At 40.8% G+C, this 24,465-nt stretch overlaps 2 protein-coding genes across 4 annotated transcripts in view; one reads left to right on the top strand and one right to left on the bottom strand.

Annotated features, from left to right (window-relative positions):
• Positions 1-15,776, bottom strand: part of c12h18orf54 (chromosome 12 C18orf54 homolog) — a 46,588-nt gene extending 30,812 nt beyond the window's left edge. For 2 of the 3 annotated variants that reach the window (XM_030742466.1, XM_030742464.1), the window contains exon 1: positions 15,614-15,776. The gene's annotated coding sequence lies outside the window, so the exon portion shown is untranslated. The remainder of the gene's footprint in view (positions 1-15,613) is intronic. The other variant, XM_030742462.1, reaches the window with a different exon arrangement.
• The window catches only part of mbd2 (methyl-CpG binding domain protein 2), a 62,722-nt gene that overhangs the window by 21,630 nt on the left and 16,627 nt on the right, over positions 1-24,465 (top strand). Inside the window, exons 2-4 of the mRNA XM_030742467.1 lie at positions 13,120-13,210; positions 15,590-15,733; positions 22,222-22,381. Of these exons, the coding sequence (XP_030598327.1) occupies positions 13,120-13,210; positions 15,590-15,733; positions 22,222-22,381 (395 nt within the window). The remainder of the gene's footprint in view (positions 1-13,119; positions 13,211-15,589; positions 15,734-22,221; positions 22,382-24,465) is intronic.

Here is a 24,465-nt window from a genome sequence, read left to right as displayed (position 1 = left end):
AATCTGAATCAGAAGCAAGCCTGTGTGTTTTATGCAATTCGAGACTGGTGCATTAAAAGAGTGTGTGGTCTAAATCCAGAGCAGTTTTTCTTTTATGTTAACGGTGGTGCTGGAACAGGAAAATCCCATCTCATCAAATGCATCTACTCAGAAGCATCTAAGATACTGAGCAAAGTGCCGAGACGTGCAGAGGAGGCCGACATATCGAACCCCACTGTGCTGTTAACTGCCTTCACTGGGACAGCCGCATTTAATATCTGTGGAACAACACTGCACTCTCTTCTTAAGCTGCCTCGAAGCTTAAAACCTCCCATTCACGGCCTCGGCAACCAGCTGGATGAAGTCCGATCAGAACTCTTGAATGCTGAAATAATCATCATTGATGAAGTGTCTATGGTGTCAAGAAACCTCTTTGCCTATGTAGATGCTAGACTCAAGCAGATCAAAGGGAGTCACAGACCGTTTGGAGGCATGTCAGTCATTGCTGTTGGAGACTTCTATCAGCTACCACCAGTGCGACAGTCTAACCCTCTATGTGTGCATGACCCATCAGAGATTGACCTGTGGCGAGAGCATTTTCAGATGATCACACTGACTGAGATTATGCGTCAGAAAGATGATGTTGCCTTTGCAGAGATGCTGAACAGGATCCGTGTGAAAGGAAAGTTGGATCAGCTTTCGGAAGCAGACAAAGATTTGTTGTCACAGACCATAACTGAACCGACCCGTTGTCCAAATGATGCATTGCGCATTTTTGCAACTAATAAGCAAGTGGATGAACACAACACTGCCACACTGACTCTGCTCCATTCTAACATCATTGACATCAATGCAGATGACTACAGAAAGGATCCGAGAACTGGCAAAATGGCACGACAAGACAGCCCGTTCAAAGGCAATAAAAACGAGTTACCCGACACACTGAAGGTTGCAGAGGGAGCGCGTGTCATGCTCACCAGAAACATTGACATTCAAAGTGGTTTGGTTAATGGAGCTTTTGGTAAACTACTCAGAGTAGTATATTATGAAAATGATGCTCGACACGTCTTCAAGCTTGGTATTAAGATGGACAACGAAACACCTGGTAAGGATAACAGAGCACCAGGAGACCCTGACAACCTAGTGTACATCGAAAGATCTGAGGAGAACCTGAAGCAGAAAGGAGTGGTACGCAGACAGTTCCCAGTAAAGCTGGCTTTTGCATGTACTATACACAAGGTCCAAGGTATGACAACCACATCAGCTGTAGTCTCTCTCAAGGGCATCTTTGAACCTGGCATGGCCTATGTAGCTATCAGCAGAGTGACCTCCCTCAGTGGACTGCATCTTCTTGATCTGGATGAGAAGAAAATATACGCCAACCTAGAAATCACTGCAGAACTCCAGAACATGAGACAAGCCAACCTGGATGACATGATGATGCCTCTTCTACACTTGAGACAATCACTAAGTAGGTCTGAAGCTTTCACCATTGTTCACCATAATACAGAGGGACTGCCATCTCACGTTAATGACATCAAGAGTCATCATGAACTGTGTCTAGCGGATGTTTTGTGCTTAACAGAAACTCATCTGCAGGGCAATTTTGTTGCACAGAGTCTCCATTTCGAAAATTACAATTTGTTCAAACGCAACAGACACCTGTCCTACACAAACTTTCCCCAAATGGCAAACCAAAGTGGTGGAGGAGTCGCTGTCTATGTGAGAAGTGACATTCAAGTGCATGAAAAACAGTACATCCATAATGTAACTGACCTTGAGTTTGTGGCTTTAAAGGTTGAAGCTCCAGTGAGTGCACTGATTGCAGCTGTTTACAGACCTCCAGACTACAGTTTGAGGCCATTCCTGAAAAACCTGGTAAGCCTTTTAGATTCACTGGAGATCATGGACTGTCATCCCATCATTGTTTGTGGTGATTTTAATGAGAATCTTTTCTCCAATGCAAGTAAACCAATCTTGGAGCTGTTTCAGTCTAGGGGATACGCACAACTCATCACTGCTGCTACCACAGACAAGAACACACTGCTTGACCTCATTTTCATTTCTCAGCCCCACAGGTGTCTCCATTCAGGTGTCATGAAAACATACTACAGTTACCACGATCCTGTGTACTGTGTACTGTCTTGTGATGGTTTGCGAACGTAATGAGCTGATTTTTGACTACAGTTTCTATTTTCAATGCAAGAATTAAGAGCACAGGATAATATATTACCCAACAGGTGCTTGGAAACAGTGCAGAGGAGTACAGGATAATATGCAAACATTTCTGAATCATGGCGAGTTTAATTTAATAGGTTTGACCAGGGGTGCCCAAACTCCTGACCTGCGGGCCTACTTCTGGTCCACAAATTGATGTCAAAAATAACATTGACACCATGTTAAAAGAATGGCCTAAATCATTTTTTTGATGAAAGTTATTTTTTTGCCTAAAAAAAAAAAAAAAAAAAAGACTTAGGCCATTATTTTATCAAGGTGACCACAAACAAATTTGGCCCTTCAAGTTACATTTTTGAGATTTCACTGAACCTTCTCAACTGGAGGGGAAGGAGAAATCTCAAAAAAAATAACTTAAAAGGCCAAATTGTATGTCATCACCTTGTTAAAATAATGGCCTAAGTCATTGTTTTTTCAGCCAAAAAAATAACTTTCATTAGGCCATTCTTTTAACAAGATGACAATGTTATTTTTGACATCAATTCACAGACCGGAAGCACGGTCGGGAGTTTGGGCACCCCTCGGTTAGACTGTTTAAAAGAGACCAAATTATTGCAATATCATGTTTGTTGTTCTGAATCATGTACATGACTTTAATTTAATAGGTAGACTAATTAATGGGACCAAATTATTACAAGATCATGTCTGTTAGGAATCATGTAAATGGCTTTGATTTAATAGGTTACACTGTTTAAAAGGCACCAAATTATTACAAGATCATGTCTGTTAGGAATCATGTAGATGGCTTAGATTTAATAGGTAAGTTCAGTTAAAAGGGATCAAATTATTATAAGATCATATCTGTTATTAATCATGTAGATGAGTTTGATTTAATAGGTTTGACCAGGAGTGCCCAAACTCCCAACCCACAGGCCTACTTCAAATTTATGTCAAAAATAACATATAATTTGGCACTTGAAGTTATTTTTTTTTGACATTTCACTTAACCTTCTTAGTTGGAGGGGAAGGAGAAATCTCAAAAAAATAACTTAAAAGGCCAAATTGTATGTCATCACCTTGTTAAAATAATGGCCTAAGTCATTGTTTTTTCAGCCAAAAAAATAACTTTCATTAGGCCATTCTTTTAACAAGGTGACAATGTTATTTTTGACATCAATTCACAGACCCGAAGCACGGTCGGGAGTTTGGGCACCCCTCGGTTAGACTGTTTAAAAGAGACCAAATTATTGCAATATCATGTTTGTTGTTCTGAATCATGTACATGACTTTAATTTAATAGGTAGACTAATTAATGGGACCAAATTATTACAAGATCATGTCTGTTAGGAATCATGTAAATGGCTTTGATTTAATAGGTTACACTGTTTAAAAGGCACCAAATTATTACAAGATCATGTCTGTTAGGAATCATGTAGATGGCTTAGATTTAATAGGTAAGTTCAGTTAAAAGGGATCAAATTATTATAAGATCATATCTGTTATTAATCATGTAGATGAGTTTGATTTAATAGGTTTGACCAGGAGTGCCCAAACTCCCAACCCACAGGCCTACTTCAAATTTATGTCAAAAATAACATATAATTTGGCACTTGAAGTTATTTTTTTTTTTGACATTTCACTTAACCTTCTTAGTTGGAGGGGAAGGAGAAATCTCAAAAAAATAACTTAAAAGGCCAAATTGTATGTCATCACCTTGTTAAAATAATGGCCTAAGTCATTGTTTTTTCAGCCAAAAAAATAACTTTCATTAGGCCATTCTTTTAACAAGGTGACAATGTTATTTTTGACATCAATTCACAGACCCGAAGCACGGTCGGGAGTTTGGGCACCCCTTGGTTAGACTGTTTAAAAGGGACCAAATTATTGCAAGATCATGTTTGTGGTTCTGAATCATGTACACGGCTTTAATTTAATAGGTAGACTAATTAATAGGACCAAATTATTACAAGATCATGTCTGTTAGGAAACATGTAAATGGCTTTGATTTAATAGGTAAGTTCAGTTAAAAGGCACCAAATTATTACAAGATCATGTCTGTTAGGAATCATGTAGATGGCTTTGATTTAATAGCTAAGTTCAGTTAAAAGGCACCAAATTAATACAAGATCATATTTGTTAGGAATCATGTAGATGGGTTTTATTTAATAGGTTAATTTCTGATATAACCAACAGCTGTGCACAGCTGTTGGTTATATCATCTCCAGTAGAAATGAAGGCATGTGTTCTATACACAACACATGCCTTCTCTTACCAGCTGATACCCCACGGGGTAGGCCAGGGGGCTAGGGGGGTAACTTTATTCTCACAGGAGACAAAGTTCTCCTGTGTCTCTTCAAACTTCATCATGTTCCATCACTACGAAGATCACCACAAACTGTAACAATCCCAGCTTATTGCAGCGGGACAGATCAGAGACTTCAACAGCACACAGCAAACTGCTCTCCATCATGTCAGTCCCAGTTATTCTTCAAAGCACACTTGACCTCTCTGGACTTGAGGACAACATCATGCTGCCACACCTTCAACAGTGAATGGACCACTGCTTCATTAGACACACACCTTCTGCTAGTGTGAGGATTCCTCTCAGCAACCACAAAGGTATTTTATATATTATTAAAAACATATTCACTTGCTTACTTCTAGTGTGTTTCAACTGTGAATTCATCCAAATGTTAACATTGCATTAGATATTATTAATATCTTCATCCATGCTACATCTAAGAGTGTACAAATATCACATACTTTAATGTCTGCCCTCAGGTCTTTCTCCTTTATGGTCCACTTCATAAACTCTCTGGACTGAAGACTCCAGAGATCACATCACTGAGCCTCCAATAAATCTCCATTTGAAATGACACAGAATGAAGACTGTTGGAGCTGCTGCAGCACTGTTGAAGGTATTTAGTTTAGGGGGAATTGTGCCACCTTAAAATGTCCTGTTGTAATGACTACAGTTTATTATAGGATGTTTATTTTCTGGTTTTCTCAGAAAAAGCTCCATCCTTCTACATGCACACCTCCATGCATCCTCTGATCTGTTCTGCAGAGGCTACAACTGACCATTAGGGTGGAGATCAGGAACGTTGCTGCAAGAAAACACCGCTGCAGATTATTTATAATTTTCAGACTGACTGCCTCATCTGTGCAGTATCAAGAATCTTCATAAAGGTAACATTTATCCTTTAAAGGCCTCAAATTCCCTACACGGCCTTTCTGTAACATCAGATCATTTGGAGGATCCACTCTAAAGCCTCCAGTCATCTTCACAAGGACTCTGTTCTCATCTGACAGTCTGGTTTGGAGCACCAGGTACAACAAGGAGCACAATAACAGAATATAGTGACTAACCAACAGAACAAAGACTCTCTGAACAGCACAACACCAGTTTACTGTTGACCTCTGTGCAAACTCTGTACATGGATGTAATATTGGATTGTTATTCATAGAGTGCTATTCTGCTCATACTGAGCATTCAAAGAGCTTCAACTACAAGCTTCATTCACCTACACACACATTCATATAACATAAATATACACAGCCCTTTGTTTTACACAGTTGTCACACTCTTATTTATCTATTTATTTATTGATGGACTTGGGATAATCATTGGGGATGTCATAGGACCAGAAATCTGGGAGTTTCTTTCCTAACCTTTTAAAACAGTTTCTTAATGAAATGAATGCACTCTAAACTAAACTCTTTGAGAACTGCTGCATACGCAGAAGAACAAAAACAGATAGAAGCTTGAATTTGAAAAGCCGAATGATGTCATTATGACTTGGTAACAATATTTTGGTTCTCTTGACATCCCTGGTGTTTATTGTGGGGTATCAGCTGGTAAGAGCTCAAAGGCTTTTCACATCTGTGTCCTTAGACTGGGGCAAATGAAAACCCTGGTACATAGACATTAGTCATATTCAAATTAACAGTATTCTGGGATTATTTTTCCCATCATGGCTATAATCAAACAGTCTACAAACACTGAAAGTCTATTTCCACACTGAGGTCTAAGCATGATGTGAAAAGCTATCAGTAGCTTAGCTAATCGGTGCTAAACAGGTCAAAAACTGTTTGGAAATGTTACTGAGATTTAAGTTTTATTATCTTATGTTGGCACATTACTTTATATTCACCTGTATATCCTGACACAGTTCATCAGTAACACATTATTATTTGGATACTGTGCAAAAAAGAACAATCAGTTTGTGACAAAAGGACACTGAGTCAGATGATGACTGATGGCAGCACTTTGAGTTTTACTTCTTTGAGTTCATGTTGACTGTATATGCCAGAGAGCACAGCATGTAACACACAATGTGCAAACATAGGCATTTTGTTCATACACACTCCCTGAATGGACTTAGATTTAGATTTACAGTACCAAGTCTGCCAACAAGGTGTCCATGTGATCAGGATTTCTTATATTTTTTTATTTTACAATGAGCCAGTTAGTGAATGCACAATTTAATCATTTGAAATGTTTGAATATATTTAATGTTGCTTTCCTTTGTGTTTCTTTGTGTTGTACACTGTTAGATGTAGCAGTTCACAATAGATTGAATATTTCTGTTACATTCTGCTCAATTTGTTAGAAAAGTCTTGTGACTTTAAAAAGGAATTATATAAATTATACAATTAAAAAAATATAACTATAACAATATTTAAAAATTAATTAAATCAATTGCATTTATTTGTATTTTTATTTGTTTACTGTTATGGCCTAGAAACTGCATACTTTGAGCTACAGAAACAATTCAAGCTTTAAAATGACGGCAAAACATATAAAAATGTATATTAATATTTTCTTTGATGGTTTGTCTTCTGCCCCGCAACCCTTAACAGGATGTGCGGAAGTGAATGGATGGATGGGTTTGTCTTCTGTTCCAGTTTTAGTTTCAGGCTGTTTTTCTCCCCTTTCAGAGAAATCAAGTTCAATTTAGATCCTTTGTTGACAATTTCAGCTGTATTGCATTTCAAATTAATTTTTTTGTCTTCTTCAGCTGTTGAAGCTCATTCAGCAAATAAAGTTTCAGCTCTTTGAAGTCTTTAAACTGATTTGTGGAATTATCTTCAGCATGCAAGTCCTTCAAAGTTGAGCTGTTGGTTCTGCTGTAATAACTTCAGCACCGTTTATGCTACAGAAACCGTTCAGGTATCAAAACGTTCAACTTCTTCTGCAGATTTATGCTATTACTTTATGCCATTACGTTTAACAGCTGTTAAGCTGTTTAACAGCTGTTAAGCTGTTTAACACTCGTTCAGCAGTTCAACACCTGTTCAGCAGTTCAGCAATTCAGCAGTTCAGCAATTCAGCAGTTCAGCAGTTCAGCAATTCAACAGTTCAGCAATTCAGCAGTTCAGGTATTCAGCAGTTCAGCAATTCAGCAGTTCAGCAATTCAGCAGTTCAGCAGTTCAGGTATTCAACAGTTCAGCAGTTCAGGTATTCAGCAGTTCATTGAAGCTCATTCAGCAAATAAGGTTCCAGCTGTTTGAAGCCTTTCTTGGCATTTCAGCTCCAATCTTTCAGCATGCAGCATTCACAGTGCATTTTCTTCAGGAAATGCTTTTTCTAGTTATTATTATTATTATATGTTCTTCCGTACGTTTTTTGACCGCTAAAAACTCAAAAACCGCTTAAGCTACAAAAATAATTAAGGTATCAAAACGTTCAGCTTCTTCAGGAGAAGTGGGCTATTACTTTTCTGGTTCAAATCTTTAAGCATTGATTTTATATTAATATTTTTCTGAATTTTTAGCCCCATTGAAAATGAATGGGGAAGTTTCAAATCCTTTAAAAATCCTTTCAGGCTTTGAAAGCTAATAACTTCAGCATACCTTAAGCTAGAGAAACCATTTAAGCTTTAAAATGAAGCCAAGCCTTTCAGCTATTCAGCTATTACTTTGTGTTTTAAAATCTTTTCCGGTTTAAGCACAGTGAGCATTTAAGTTTGAGGATGTTTTTCAGGCGTTTCAGAGTTTATAATGGTTGTGTATTGCATTTGCTAGAGTGGGAGCCTGATTAGTAGAGTGGGAGACTTCAAAACTTTCAGATGGAAAATTTATTTCTAAACTGCCGCTGTGTCCACACTCTTCACTCTACAGCCATGATTTTTTGCTCAAAATGTAGAGCTGCTTCTCTACTTTCAAAAAATGTGTCTTTAAACCCTGTCAAATGTACACTTTTTAAACTGTAAGCATTCAAACAGAGAGAGTACCTTCCAACTCCTTCATTAACCTCCATAGTAATTTCTGAGAGGTGATTTTCTCCAAAGCAGAAATGAGCACCTTTTTTAAACTGCTCCCACAACCACACTTTTGAGCCCAGGAAAATAAAAATGACACCACTGTTTAGAGCAGGTCCTTGTGGTGCTCACAGTTCAAAAATGATTTTGATAGGAGCTACGGTTTTTGATTTAGAAGCACTTATTTGACAGTTGCGCCGAGTCAAATTTGGCCAGAGTGCACGCACCTCAGCAGGTAAGCAGTGCACCTCGCAGGTGTTTTCAATTGGCGCATTTGCAAGCATTCAGCTTGGGAGAGCTCTCCAATATGTATGCATGCAAACCTCACTGCTTGTATGAGACTCCTGTTGGCTCAGTGGTAGAAACACTGGACCATGAATGCAGAAAAAGCAGAGAGAGCAGGTTCAAGTCCCACTTTACCCCAAACTTAAAAGATTTTCCATTGGGTTTGGAACTTTAAATCTCTTCATATTCAAAGATATTTAACTCACTTTTTTCACAGTTTTCTGCACCTTATTTCTCCTTCATGTTTAGCACAAAGTTTGTGTGTGTGTGTTTGTTTCTTCAAGCCATTTGACCCTATAAAACTTTTTAGATTAACACTTTAGCAAGTTTCAGGTAAACAAAAAAAAACAAGAAGTTGTTGCTTTAATTTGCTGTGACTGCGCTCACCCTAGTGGTTAACCAGAGAAGCAGCAGTTTTAATAACACAAAGTCAGAACAGCATGGTCAGGAAAAATGGCCAGAGGTCATCAGCTACCATAGCCACTTCAGTCATGGTGGCCCATTATCAGCCACCCTCAATAACCACACATTGACATCACAAACCAACAATCACACTGAAACCAACAAGACATCACTGAATAACTGATAAACACCAATAACTAAAACCCCCAAACATCAGCATAAACACTCCCATAAGTCCCTGCTTCTGTGGCTCCTCCCATTGGCTGCCACAACAGCAGATTCATTCTGTCCACAATTTTCTGCACTTTCATTCTTCTTCATGTTTAGGAGAATCATTCAGTGTATTTTAACATTTGCAACAAGATTCCCAAATATTTCAGGAATGACAGCAATTCAGCTGAAAGCCTTCAGTTGCAAGACATTAAACTACAGTACTAAACTTGGATTTAACTTCTCAATATGTTTCACGGTTTTTCTTCAAGTCCAGTTTAAATTTCTTCAGGCTGATTCTTGGCATTCAATACTTGTCAAATTCATGAACTACAATTAAAGACCTTGTAGCTTCTGGCAATTCATGTGATCACCTACTGCTTACACAGAGAAGCTGCATTTAATTTAGACAAAACGGGAAGAGCTTAAACATGAAAAATGGACCATGGTCATCTGCTACCATAGCCACTTGAGTTATGGTGGTGCCCTTTTAATATCTTCTCTGGTTTTTCTTTAGCTGCAGTTTAAATGTCTTCAGGCTTTATTGTTTTTTTTTAATACAACCTTTTATAGTGAGGGATAATTAAACAAACTTGAGTTGAAGAAGAAAGAGATCTTTTAACTCTTTGGCAATCCTGTGCTCACCTACTGATTGCACATGGGAATTGCACTTTGATTACACAAACTTAAACAGGAAAAATGGCCCAAGGTCATCAGCTGCCATAGCCATCTCACTCATGGTGGCCCATTTTACCCATTTCAATGTCTTTTATGGTTTTTCTTCAGCTGCTGTTAAAATTTCTTCAGGCTGTTCTTCTGCCCTTTAAGCAAATCAAGTTTAATTTAGCTACTTTCTTGACAATTTCAACTGTTTTGCATTTAAAATTCATTTTCAGCATTTGTCAGCTGCTTTAACTCTTTCAGCCAATCAGAATTCAGCTCTGAAGCATTTCCTGGCATTTCAGCTCCAATCATTCATCTACAAGCATTCAGCTTGGAGGAGCTCTCCAATATGTATGCATGCAAACCTCACTGCTTGTATGAGACTCCTGTTGGCTGAGTGGTAGAAACCCTGGACCATGAATGCAGAGAGAGCAGGTTCAAGTCCCACTTTACCCCAAACTTAAAAGATTTTCCATTGGGTTTGGAACTTTAAATCTCTTCATATTCAAAGATATTTAATTTTTTTCAGTTTTCTGCACCTTATTTCTCCTTCATGTTTAGCACAAAGTTTTAGTGTGTGTTTGTTTCTTCAAGCCATTTGACCCTTTAAAACTTTTTATATTAACACTTTAGCAAATTTCAGCTGAACAAAAAAAAAAAAAAAAAAAAAAAAATCTTGTTGCTTTAATTTGCTGTGACTGCATTCACTCTAGTGGCTAACCAGAGAAGCAGCAGCTTTGATGACACAATGTCAGAATGGTATGAACAGGAAAAATGGGCAGAGGTCATCAGCTGCCATAGCCACTTCAGTCATGGTGGCCCATTATCAGCCACACTGAATAACAACATATTGACATCACATTGACATCACAAACCAACAATCACAGTGAAACCAACAAAACTTCACTGAATAACTGATAAAGACCAATACCTAAAACTCGCAAACATCAGCATGAACACTCCCATAAGTCCCTGCTTCTGTGGCTCCTCCCATTGGCTGCCACAACAGCAGATTCATTCTGTCCACAATTTTCTGCACTTTCATTCTCCTCCATGTTTAGGAGAATCATTCATTGTATTTTAACATTTTCAACAACATTCCCAAATATTTCAGGAATGACAGCAATTCAGCTGAAAGCCTTCAGTTGCAAGATATTAAACTACAGTACTAAACTTGGATTTAACTTCTCAATATGATTACGGTTTTTCTTTAACTCCAGTTTAAATTTCTTCAGGCTGATTCTTGGCATTCAATACTTGTTAAATTCATGAACTACAATTAAAGACCTTGTAGCTTCTGACAATTCATGTGATCACCTACTGGTTACAGAGAAAAGCTGCATTTAATTTAGACAAAGTGGGAACACCTTAAACATGAAAAATGGGCCATCATCATTTACTGCCATAACCACTTGAGTCATGGTGGTGCCCTTTCAATATCTTTGATGGTTTTTGTTCAGCTGCAGTTTAAATGTCTCTAGGCATTTATCATTTTTTTAACTTTCACATCTCTTTATAGTGAGTGGCAATTAAACAAACTTAATTTAAGAAAGAAATCTTCTAACTCTTCGCCAACCCTGTGCTCACCTACTGGTTGCACATAGGTATTGCACTTAAGTTAGAGAAACTTGAACAGGAAAAATGGCCCAAGGTCATCAGCTGCCATAGCCATCTCACTCATGGTGGCCCATTTTACCCATTTCAATGTCTTTTATGGTTTTTCTTCAGCTGCCGTTAAAATTTCTTCAGGTTGTTTTTCTGCCCTTTAAGCAAATCGAATTTAATGTAGTTACTTTCTTGACAATTTTAGCTGTTTTGCATTTAAAATTCATTTTCAGCATTTGTCAGCTGCTTTAACTCTTTCAGCCAATCAGAATTCAGCTCTGAAGCATTTCCTGGCATTTCAGCTCCAATCATTCAGCAAATAAAGTTTCAGCTGTTTGAAGCATTATTAACAGCCTTTCAGCAGTTTTAACACCTGTTCAGCATTTTTAACAGCTGTTCAGCAGTTCAGCAATTCAGCAGTTTAGCAATTCAGCAGTTCAGCAAATCAGCAGTTCAGCAATTCAGCAGTTCATTGAAGCTCATTCAGCAAATAAAGTTTCAGCTCTTTGAAGCCTTTCTTGGCATTTCAGCTCCAATCATTCAGCAAATAAATTTTCAGCTGTTTGAAGCATTATTAACAGCTGGTCAGCAGTTTAGCAGCTGTTCAGCAGTTTTCTCAGCAGTTCAGCAATTCAGCAGTTCAGCAATTCAGCAATTCAGCAGTTCAGCAATTCAGCAGTTCAGCAATTCAGCGGTTCAGCAATTCAGCAGTTCAGCAATTCAGGTATTCAGCAATTCAGCAGTTCAGCAATTCAGCAGTTCAGGTATTCTGCAGTTCAGCAATTCAGCAGTTCAGCAATTCCGCAGTTCAGGTATTCAACAGTTCAGCAGTTCAGGTATTCAGAAGTTCAGCAATTCAGCAGTTCAGCAATTCAGCGGTTCAGCAATGCAGCAGTTCAGCAATTCAGGTATTCAGCAATTCAGCAGTTCAGCAATTCAGCAGTTCAGGTATTCAGCAGTTCAGCAATTCAGCAGTTCAGCAGTTCAGGTATTCAACAGTTCAGCAGTTCAGGTATTCAGCAGTTTATTGAAGCTCATTCAGCAAATAAAGTTCTAGCTGTTTGAAGCCTTTCTTGGCATTTCAGCTCCAATCTTTCAGCATGCAGCATTCACAGTGCATTTTCTTCAGGAAATGCTTTTTCTAGTTTAGGAAGGTTTAGTCACGTATCTGAGATAATTACAGTGACACTGTAACTTTAAAAAAAATGGTATTGAATCATATAAGCTGTAAATCTCTGAGTCGACTTATTAAGCATGTTAAATTACTGTACTAATTAAACATACATAGCATATAATTATTGACTTGTTTATTTGGAGTTCTGCAAACTTTTGGAGGGTTTAACATTCTTTAAAATGATTTCTTATCCTCGAGTAAAAGACTGCATATTTAACACTCCGTTTGCTCCTGTGATGACTTCATTAGCAGAAGCAGTTGGGGTGGGCCGGTTGGGACATGTTTTCCTTTTCACAAGAGCCGGTTTATGTACATTTATTATTATTATTATTTCTTTCTATCTGTTTTCACTTCTTTCCCAGAATCCATACGGGAACCGCAGGTCAGCCGTGGTGGGACGACCAAGTCTTTTTCCGGGGTCCCTGTCTCTGCTGCAGGCCCCTTTAACCCAGGGTGTGTGATGTCAGCGTGTCAGGGGTGTGTGTGAATGTTGAATAAAGAGCAAAGAGGGATCACTCTGCCTCAAACTGCAGACACCAGAAAAACCTCAGAGCACCAACAGGCCACATCAGTGTTCATTTTTATATATATATATATATATATATATATATATATATATATATATATATATATATATATATATATATATATATATATATGAGGTCATTCCTTGTAAAGATTTAAGTTGTCAATACAGAACAAAAAACCTAAACACTTAAGCAGAGGTCTCATTAGGGCTCATCTGGTTGTTGGGGCATGACTTTTGTCCTGCCTCCCCTCAGGGTAAGGACACAGACAGCTTTGCTGAATATGTTTGTTTTTTTTAGCCCCGTCAGCACCAGTAAACTCCACATGATTCATCAGGGAGGCAGTGCAAAACAATCTGATCCAAATCAATATGCACTTCAGGAATAGGCCCACTTTATTGCTTTGTTTCTTCCCAAACAACAACCTCCAGGAGCCAAAAACTGCAGTTCCTCTAATATTCCTCCAAAAGTGAGTCAGTCCCTGTAGACGCCCATGTTATAGCTAATTTTCCCCTTCATAACCACTGTACTGGAGGGGGGGAAATCTTCCTATCTATCTGATCATCTTCTCATCACCTCCTCCTCCCGCTAACACATCCTGTGTCACCTCAGCTAATTGGAGTCCCTGATCTGGACCTGTGGACCTTGTTGTGCTGTTGGAGCCTTTTTAATGCAATTATCTGAGCCAAGCCAATTTTATTTATAAAGCACTTTAAAAACCGCAAGCACTGACCAAAGTGCTGAACAAAGGAACACAACCGTACACAAGAAAAGTGCACATAAGGTAACACCCAAGATAAAAGCAACAATAAAATACATAAAATAATAAAACAGTATAAAATAACTAGATCAAAAATAAATAAAAAAAATAAGTACACAAAAACTAAAATCAACCTCTCAAGCCTGGTCAAAAGCCAGGTGAAATAAATGGGTCTTAAGAAAAGATTTAAAAGTGACCAGTGAAGAGGCCTGTCTAATGTGCAGTGGCAGTGAGTTCCACGGTTTAGGGGCTGCCACAGCAAAGGCTCCGTCCCCCTAAACCTCTGCTTATCTGACCAATAATATGGCTGCTGTGTGGTTAATTGTACTAACAGACCATCCAAGAAGTCTGAGCTCCAGTTTTAGGGAGTAAAATTCTGCAGTTTAAAATGCAGAATCAAAACCGGGGGATGACGTCATGGTGGCTGCCACCATCTTTTATATACAGTCTATTGTGCTAACATATTCTGAAGGCTGATTAAAAACTGAGTAATTAAGGCACCTTGGCTTATTTAGTAAATATATATTTAAATAGCAATTATGTTTTTTCCTGAAATTAAATGATTTTCAGAAAATATTTAATTTTATGTACATTTTTTAAAAATTATTTTTGCAGGTTTAATCTTAGAGGCATTAACAGTGGTATGCAAAAGTTTGGGCACCCCTGAAAATTTTCATGATTTTCCTTTATAAATCATTGGTTGTTCAGATCAGCAATTTCAGTTAAATATATCATATATATCATATAGCAGACGAACACAGTGATATTTGAGAAGTGTTCCAATAATTAGATTCAAATCAATAAAATGACAAGGGTGCACAAACTTATGCACCTGCCTTATTTTGTTTAAATAATTATTGCACACTTTCTGTAAATCCTATAAACTTCATTTCACTTCTCAAATATCACTGTGTTCATCTGCTATATGAGATATTTAACTGAAACTGCTGATCCGAACAACCAATGATTTATAAAGGAAAATCGTGGAAATTATCAGGGGTGCCCTAACTTTGCATACCACTGTATGACTTCAGACCTCCTCCTGTCACTGATTCAGTTTTTCCTAACCCGCCACCGAGTGAGTGATCTTCATCTCTAAACGATCTCTGGGGGAGTGTGTATGTGTGTGTGTGCGCGTTTGATCGAGGTGTGTGTCTGTGTGTGTGCGTGCGTGTGTGTGATATTTCAGACGTCACAGCTTGCCGTTGGTCCAGTTCAGTTCAGTTCAGTTCAGTTTAGATCAGATCGGATCCGCGGATGCGCCGTTGGTTCTCTCAGGAGGTAAACTGAACTAAACCCGGACCTGGAAGCGGTTTAACCCGGGACAACCCGAACCGGAACACCCTGTTTGTTTCTGCTCAGCCCGAAATAAGGAGCATAAACAAGCAGGGCGGAGGGAGGGAGTGGGAGAGCCGCCGTTAACGTAACATCCGTGACGTCGCTCCGCCGCTCCGCTGTTTTTTTTTTTTTTTTTTTTTTAACCAGCACGCCGTTTGCCTGGGGGCTTCACACCGGGACTCACGAAGTGATCGATTACGCTGTTAGGAGCCTGAATCGTGGGATCGATACCTGTGCCATGATGGAGAGGAAGCGGACGGACTGTCCCGCTCTGCCGCCCGGCTGGAAGAAAGAAGAAGTGATCAGGAAGTCCGGACTGAGCGCCGGAAAGAGCGACGTCTACTACTACAGGTAGCCCATCACACTAATGGATCAGTGGTCACACAGGAAACTGATAACCGGTCAGTTATTAAGCTGTGGTTATCAATCCTGACCCTACACTGTGTGTGAGCTCACTTCTGTTCAGACTCAGTGGACCAATCAGACTGTATAGTCTGAGAAGTTACATTGTAGCAGAGCAGCAAAGTAACCATTCAGAAATAATTTTTAATAACAGCCTGGCAACAATGATCAGAGGTCAGCCATCAGGGGCCAAAACAGCAGGGTGACCAAAGCCAAACCAAAGCGGCGAACACTGGTGGGAAGTCCAGTCAGTTATTAAGATTTTATTGTGGACACACCTCACACCTCCATAAATGTGCAATATGAGCTAAAATGAAACCAATAGTTAAATGCCAGAAGCTGCAGTTCCTCTAATGTCCAGCTGAGGCTGGCTCCAGCAGTCATGTTTACAGTTTTATAACTTACTCATTTGGATATTATTAAGGCCTAAATTTAGGCGCGTGCCGTCTTCAAGGCCTCGCTCATGTCGCCTCATTTGAGTCTTTGAACTGAACCTCTCGACCGTGTTTGTGCTGTCGGTGCCATTTAGAGCATTTTTAATGCAATTATCTGCCAAACTGCACTGACAGACGTCCAAAATGTCTGTGCTCCAGTTTCGGTGACTGAGGTTGTGTATTTAGTCTGTTAAGTAGCAATAATTAGCTGATAACTGCATCCATACACAGCTTGTTGATTCATTTCATCTGACTTCTTCATTCTCAGCTGACTGTATAAACAATACACATGCAGAACAATTGAAACCAGCACCATTGCATAACAGTGAGCGATGAGATCAATTTCATGATTGCTGATATGCAAATTGTCATGACCGTTGATCAGTGGCCATGAGCACTGTTCACAGAGATGGTCGTTACCTTTCTACATAAACTGCCTCCTTGACCTCCTGGAGTCAAAGAAGGGAACAGCCATCACCGAAGTGGGGAGAGGGGGGGCCTCAGAGAACGTCCTTCGCCATCGTGGAGTGCTGTGATTGCAGCTGTTCCCCAGCTCTCTGTGTAGTACTCATTGGCACTGATTAACAGCCGTGACAATTTGCACATTAATGAGCATGAAACTGATCTCGTTGCTCATTGTTATGCAGTGGTGCTGGTTCAGATGGCTATGCAGTTGTACTGTTTGTAAGCTGGGGGAAGCCTGCAGTCAGCTCAGACTGAGTTCTTCCCACTGAAATTTTTGCTTCCAGATGAAGTGAATCAACTTTCTGGCTGAGAAAACTGCTGAAAACGGCTGAAGCTACAAATATATAATCCAAAACAAATGGGGAACATCATGGTGGCCATCTTTTATATACAGTCTATGCACAAATCAGTTTTTTTTTTTTTTTTTTTTGCTTCTTCTTAATCAGCCTGAATCTGAAAGTGGCTTATGCTGTCGTGTTTCACTGTTTGTCACCTATGCATCCATTAAAGGCCTCCTAACAGCCACAGGGCTTTCCTACTGACACATGCCATGTAAAAAAAGCAGCATGTTGCACTGATACCAGCAGGTATCGTGCAAAACTGTTATCGTCTAACGCTGCACAGCAAGATAACCGCTGACTGGAGCAGGGTTAGGCCTCTCTGTTTGTGTCACAGACAAACTACTGTTGGAAGATCCCGTCCCTGCCCTCAGACAGCCAACCATGTGCTTCATAAAGCCGGGAACCGTGAAGCTGGGCGTGCTGTTTGTGCTGCTGTTGCCCGAGCTAGCTGACAGAGAACCCAGAGGTTTCACTTCAGCTTTCTGTAGAAGCTTTTTAAATAGCCTTGAGGGTGAATACTGCAGCTGTGATGGAGCTGAGTATTGTTTAAATAGTGGACTGTATGATACATTGTACTTGCTGTGTTTTGTATAAAGCACAACTTTTGTATTAAACACAACTTTCACTGACCAAAGTGCTGTATATGTACTGTCCTATATGCATGCACACTCATGTAATTATATAAAAAAGTATAAAGTGGACACATAGAAGCCACAACAGCAACACCCGGCAGGGACTAATGGTTACAGATGTAACAACAAAGGAGAGATTAGTGGTCAGAGAGTGAAGGTGGGGTTTGAGCCTAGACTTTTTATGTTGGGTGGGAACCAAGTACACAAACACGGAGCCGCGACTGCCAAACCTGTCACCTTTTTGTTTGAGGTGTGACCTCGGGACACGTGAGAGATCTTTGTCAGTGGATCGGATGCCACGTTTCCACCGCTGAGGTGCCGGTGCTCGTGCCAGTGCTGGTGTCGGTTTCAGTGAACCGGCAAAACACTTAAGAACAAGTCTGTGTTTCCACCGCGCTTTGTGAACTGATCCTTTACGTATGAGTGTGGGCGGGTCTTCGTCTGGACACAGAAGCCGAAGGGCACAAACACTAGCGGAACAAATCAGAACCGGGCCGGGGGCGGGGCGAATGACCGGGCCCTTTATACCCAAATAATAAAGCTCATAACATCATTTTACAACATACACATGCCCACAACAGCGGGCATGTGTATGTTATGAAGTGCCACTCATGTTAGCTTAGTGCGTAAAAATGCTCCACTTAGTTTACAATCTGTTGCCAAGAGACTGACGATGATGTTGGTGGACGGTTGGTGACGAGTTTTACCCACAATACACTTGGAGAAAATATCGGCGATCCACTTGAAAATTTGCGTGTCATAAAGTTAAATGTAAGAGTGAAAATAAAGCCAGTCATGCAGCACAACATTTTATTAAATATTTTACACCTACTACTTCACTAAAGTCAGTCGGTCTTGAAAAGTTTTTAGCAACCATGACTCAGTCCTGATTGTGGCAACCTTTAAAACCCCCGTGTAACACATGAATGATGGCTGATGTAAAGTAGGATATATCTTTGGACATACATCGTGTTCATCCGGATACACTCAGGGGAGGGCCTTCCTTCTCCAGCTCTCCTCGAACGTGATAGAGGCCGGGATACCTGAAATGTTATCCTAACCCTAACCCCCTCTAGGCCCAGGCCGGGGGTGTGCTGTCCTCCCAGCTCCCCCAGAAGCTCCGCGCCTGGGCACAAACGTGGGAGAACACGCTCCCCTTTCTGTGCTGCAAATACGTTTTAGGGTCCAAACCAAACTACTGCAGCATCTGTGTGCAGCACAGAGGGAAACACAGACAGCGATTAGAGCAAGACGACAAGTACGCACTTTGTGTCCTTTTATCTGTGATATGAACTGATACAAAGCAGCAAGTTCAGCCTTAGAGCCCAACCTAATTCACAGCCGTGAAAATCGCTTCCTTTTTCTCATGTAATACACACCAATCAGTGAAATAGCTGTAGAAAACTTTACATTGAGACGGCAGAGCCACGCCCTTCTGCCCTTTGCGTCACACGTTCTTGGTTCGAGACCAGGTTGCGGAGCCCGAGTTGAATCCGTTTTTCGGCCGAGCACCGAGTTCGTTCGTGGAGGAAAAACCGCTGAACGGTGCAAATACTGGCACCGGCACCAGAACTCCGTTGGTGGAAAAGAGGCCTGAGAGACCCGAGCTGCAGGTAAATGAACGAGATTGTTTCTTAAACCCCAGTTTATTTCACCAATCAGTAGGCGATCAGTGGATCCAAAGGAGTCTTCATGGGTGATTAAGATCACTCACATTTAAAGGCAACAAGTGTGCGTTACCTTACTCTCTGCACCTCCTCTGTCATATCTGGCCAAGAGTCAAACAAAAATGTATGTTAAGCTTAAGTTTGGACAGATGAAGTTAATTTAATTACAAGTTCAAGTGAATCTTAAACTCTAACAGCCTCACAGTGCTCACTTTTTGATTTTGATGTGTGTGGTATTTGTCCGATTTTACAATTTGAACAGCACAAAAATACAGGACCTGCATCGCAGCCTCTTCGGGCCTCTTCAGGCTGCTTGTGTTGACAAATTTAATCAGTAACGACTAAAAGTAAAGTTAGTTTTGTGTTATTGTTACAGTATACATTTTTTTTTACTAAGTTTACTAAACTTAGCATTGAGCTCTCTGTTCGTAGTGTAGGTTTCTTTTGAGTATTGGGCGGTGGTGGGGGGGGCACATGAAAGTCTTTTTTGCCATTATTTTCTGCAAAATGGAGCTAAACCCTTCACCACCAGGGGGCAGAGTTGTGGAAACATTTTTGCTGCTTGTTTAAATTCTGAAATAAATTTTTTTAGTTCAAATTTCCTCCTGAGGCTTGGCTTTCCCCTCACTATTATAATAGGAGTGTGCTCTTTTACCTGCTAAAATAGAGGTTAAAGTGACTCATTGCACCATCTTGTGATACAAGCTGGTATTACATCAAAGTGCAGCCCAGCCCCAGTTCAACTTCAGTTGATATCTCAGCACAACAGATGCTGGACATAAAGAATTGACCAAAAATAAAGATAAATAAAGTATTCATGTTTTTCTTATTTTAATTAAAGTAGTAATGGCTGTTTCTTTAAATTCTGTTGATGACTTTGGATAATTTTGGAAGCTGTTGAACTATTTTTTAAAGCACAAATTTACTTGAAATATTAGGGAGGACATATCCCTTGCATTCTGACACGAATCCCACTGCGTTTGCAGTAAATAGGAAAAAGTCTGAGTAAGATGCAGCGTCATTTCACTTGTACTGTTTCTGCACTTTTCCTGCACCCTGCATTTCTTTTTATCCAGTAAAAGTGCATTCAGGCAGGAAAAGCTCCGTGTCTGCGTTTCTCTGCCTCAGCTTTTCTCCCCAGCACATCAAAGTTGAGTTTGGAGGTTTGGCTGTTACGTTTTTCCTTTTTTTGCTCAGCGCTGTGCGTCAGATCGCAGAGGAAGTCACTCCTGGTGCAGCTCTGCGGCGTCGCAGCCTTGCCGCAGAGCCACTGGCTGTTCTCTACTTCCTGTTGATCTGCACAGCGAGAGGCTGAGCTCGGCTCGCTGTGTAATTCGGAGACGTCTGAGCGCCGTCACATTCTGAGGGCTCACTTTCAGTTTGGTCTGTGAAGTGACTCATCACTTCCAGTAAGAAAACCAGCCACAGCAGGTCAGCTTACTGGAAGAGCAGCAACACCCTGCTGAGGCCTCCACCGGTTTTACAGACTCATGCTGATCGGGACACTTTTTCACACCCATACAAGATATTTTCAGGCCATAAAAGTGCAGTTTTTTTAGTTATAGACCGTATAATATTCTGCTGACTTTACAGTTAGTAAAATCCTGAACGAAGACTAAAAGTAACTCTCAGCTTCGCTGCTGCTGCCTGCACGAATGTGTCTGCTCTGCCATATTTATACTTTTACACCTTTACAGATGCTGAGGACACACACACATTATATATATATAATTTTGGCCCACCCTTCTTTACAACGTTGCTGCAGAGCATTGAGGTTTGCAGACATTCATGTATGCACAGCTCTCTTAAAGTCCCAGTAAAGCATTTGACTCGGGTTCAGGTCTGGACCCTGGAGCCGGTGTGCTGCTGTGCTGGTGATCAGTGTCCTGCTGCATGGCTCAGGTCCAGCTAAGCTTTAGCTGTCAGACAGACGGCCTCACATCTGACTCTAGAATACTTTGGAGGAGTTCACGGTCGACTCGGTGACTCCAAGGTGCCCAGTTCCTGCAGCTGCAAAACAAGCTGAAAGCATCAGCTGGTATGAGGTGTCTGTGCTGATACGCTGTGTTTGGTGGAGCTGCGGATTATTTCCAGACATCTTCACTTCGGCCTCGTCTGTCCAAAAGTCCAGAAGTCTCGCAGCTTGTTCAGATGCAGCTTTGCAAACCTAAGCTGTGCTGCCACGTTCTTTTAGAGAGACGAGGCTTTCTCCTGGCAACCCTTCCAAACAGGCCGTACTTGTTTCTAATTGTTTCTAATTGTACTCTCATGAACTTTAACATTAACATGCTAACTGAGGCCTGCAGAGTCTGAGGTGGAGCTCTTGTTGTTTAGCAGTTTCAGTCTGACTCTCAGGTGAATTTGCTGGGACGTCCACTCCTGAGAAGACCGGCATCTGTCTGCTTTCAAAGAGGTGCTCACACTTGCTGATGATCAGTTAATCAAGTGCATTTGATTAGCAGCATCTGGCTGTTGTTTAACCTCTTTAATGTTAAAGTACATCTTACTGGTTCTCACTGGAACCAGTAAGATGTATTTAGTTTTTCGCAGGCTGACTGACTGAAACAGATCCCCACTCGCCCTGTGTCTTTGTCCTCTGACCTTCGGTCCTCTGTCAGAAGCCTGGGAGGCTCCCGCAGTATCGTAGCTGTTCCTAGGACAGAACTGTTTGATTAGCACAGGGTTACCTTCACCTTTTCTCAGTCTTTGCTGTTTATCAAGCTTCTCGCTCTCCGTCACATATCTTTGACATAATACTGAGCCAAAGGTAGAATAAGCTGTCTGAGCTGAGGTTACCTGTACCTCCACTGACCTCAGGCCATGCTGGGCACCCACCACTGGAAAAGTAGTATGCGTATGAATTTTTAAGGACAGTGCCTTTTCCCTTTTCCCCTTCAGTCCTACAGGGAAGAAGTTCCGGAGTAAGCCCCAGCTGTCCCGTTACCTCGGAAATACAGTGGACCTGGCATGTTTTGACTTTCGCACGGGCAAGATGATGCCCGGAAAACTGCAGAAGAACAAACAGAGATTCCGACACGACCCGCTGAGCATGGCCAAGGTAGGACGGATGACTCACACCTGTAGGGGAGGGGCGGTGTGTGTTTGTGTTGTCCTTAAACTGATTATCAGATTAACAAAACTCTTCCGGCAACAGGTCGAAAGGCCACCGGGTCAGCTTATGGGAACTTGGTGCTCATTGTTCATCCATCATGTGGATGTGCCCAAGGCACGCAGGCTCATTTGCATAGATAAAAACCCAGAAGCACATATATGATAATTCAACAGCATAACATTTTACACTGAATTCAGTTTGGCTTAATGTCAGAGAGTCAGAGGGGATCTGCTGTGTGATATAATTCTGTCCTCTGTTTGAGGAAGTAACTTCCTGAAATACACATAAACATCAGCTCCTGGCTAAAAGCTCAGATCTGTTTCTACACATGCTCAATTACATGGTTTCTAAATATTTGGGGAGGGGGGCTTCCTGTGTGAAATATACACCAGTGGGGTACTTCTGGGTGATGATGACCTCACAGGGTTCGTTTACCCTCCAAATTATCCATGTGGACACAAAAGCTGACTGTGTGCACGTCCACGAGGAAGCGTGATCCCAGCAGTCCTGCTCTCAGGGACAGGCCCGTCTCCTGGGTGTACTGACCCAGCTGTATTGCCGCCTCCTCGTGTTTTGGCTCTGAGGTTTCTTGGTCTTCTGGGTGTAACTTGGATTTGTTTTTCCCCTGTTTGGATTTATCTCCATCTCATGGATAGAGGTGGAAAACCCCAAATTAAAATCAGGTAAGGATGTGTTGTTTATGGACCAGTTCTGGTTCTGACGGTGTGGATCAGGCCTGATCTTAATGCTTAAAAACGCTGTTAATACATAACCCTTTTATTCATAAATTACTGCCTTTGAGTCTTCTCATTATTTGACCTCGATTTGTTAAACTGTTTCATAGCCAGTAAAAAATTCCCTCAGAGTTTGGAAAACACGGTTTGGCTCCTCAGAAAAATCCTATTTAGCATCCAGTATGAAGACAAAAGCAGTCAGAATCAAATTTCTTGTTTTTTTTAATTGGCTGATTTTGGATATAAAGTTTAGCTGTAGGTCTGCTCAGTGTCAGTGAAGCAGGTCCCACAGAATTACTGATTATAAAGATTAAATAAAAACAGACTTGCGTACAGTCACAGGAGTAGCTGTGACTGTTTCTTCCACTCTGTGGTGTTAAAACCTGTCTTAGTTAAGGATAACCCGAGTGTTAGTTAGTTGTGGGTGTTTTGGCCTCAGGTTTTCACTCCGAATCGTCTCCGTGTCTTCGACGTGTTACGTTCGATTTGTTTTGGTGGGATTATCTTCTTTGAGCCCGATCGGACTCACAGGGACAAACTGTGCGTTTGGCTGATTTATTTCTTGTCTTCTGTCGGTCTGGGCGATTTTATGCTGTAATTAGATTGGCAGTAGATTGACTACCTTTCCCTTGTCTCTTGGATACGCAACAATAAACGGCGTATCTGGTCCCGACTACAGGACCCGGAAAACTCACACATAGACTTCGGAGGATTTCAGGAGCATCGGCTCAGGGTTTTTCCACAGTCCTTTCTTACATGACGTACACAGCAGGAAACAGTCAGTTTCAGACGTGTTCTGATTGCTGGAAATGACTGGGAGATGACGCCTACTCATTGGTGAACGTCTGCTTATGGCTAGAAAAGTTCAGAGCTACGGTTCATGTGTGAAAACCGCTTCAGGCCGGATAAATCTTCCAGTTCCGCCTCCGTAGAGACCGATGATGAAAATGCTTCGAGTGCTCAGAGTAAAAAGGCACTTTATGAGTATTAATCCATTTACTGTGAGCGCTGATGGAATCAGAGATGGTTGATGGTTGGTTAAATGTTAAGATTTGAACCAATCAGAGATCAAGTAGGGCTGAGTCTTTCCAGAAGTTGGAAAAAAAAAAGTCTCCGTGCACTACACGGATAATCTACACATGCTTAGTGGATATTAATTTCAGCGTGTGTGTGTTTGTGTTTGTGTTGTATTGACACGGTCTGCAACCCTGCACTGCTGCTCTTCACACTTCATTACTCATGAGCTCAGACACACACACACACTTCCTGTTGTTGTCTCAGCTTAGAGTTAACTCT

This window comes from Archocentrus centrarchus, chromosome 12 (assembly GCF_007364275.1).
Source record: "Archocentrus centrarchus isolate MPI-CPG fArcCen1 chromosome 12, fArcCen1, whole genome shotgun sequence".
Lineage (NCBI taxonomy): Eukaryota > Metazoa > Chordata > Actinopteri > Cichliformes > Cichlidae > Archocentrus > Archocentrus centrarchus.
The sequence above is the reverse complement of the archived record's forward strand: the minus strand, read 5'-3'. Positions and strand labels throughout refer to the sequence as shown.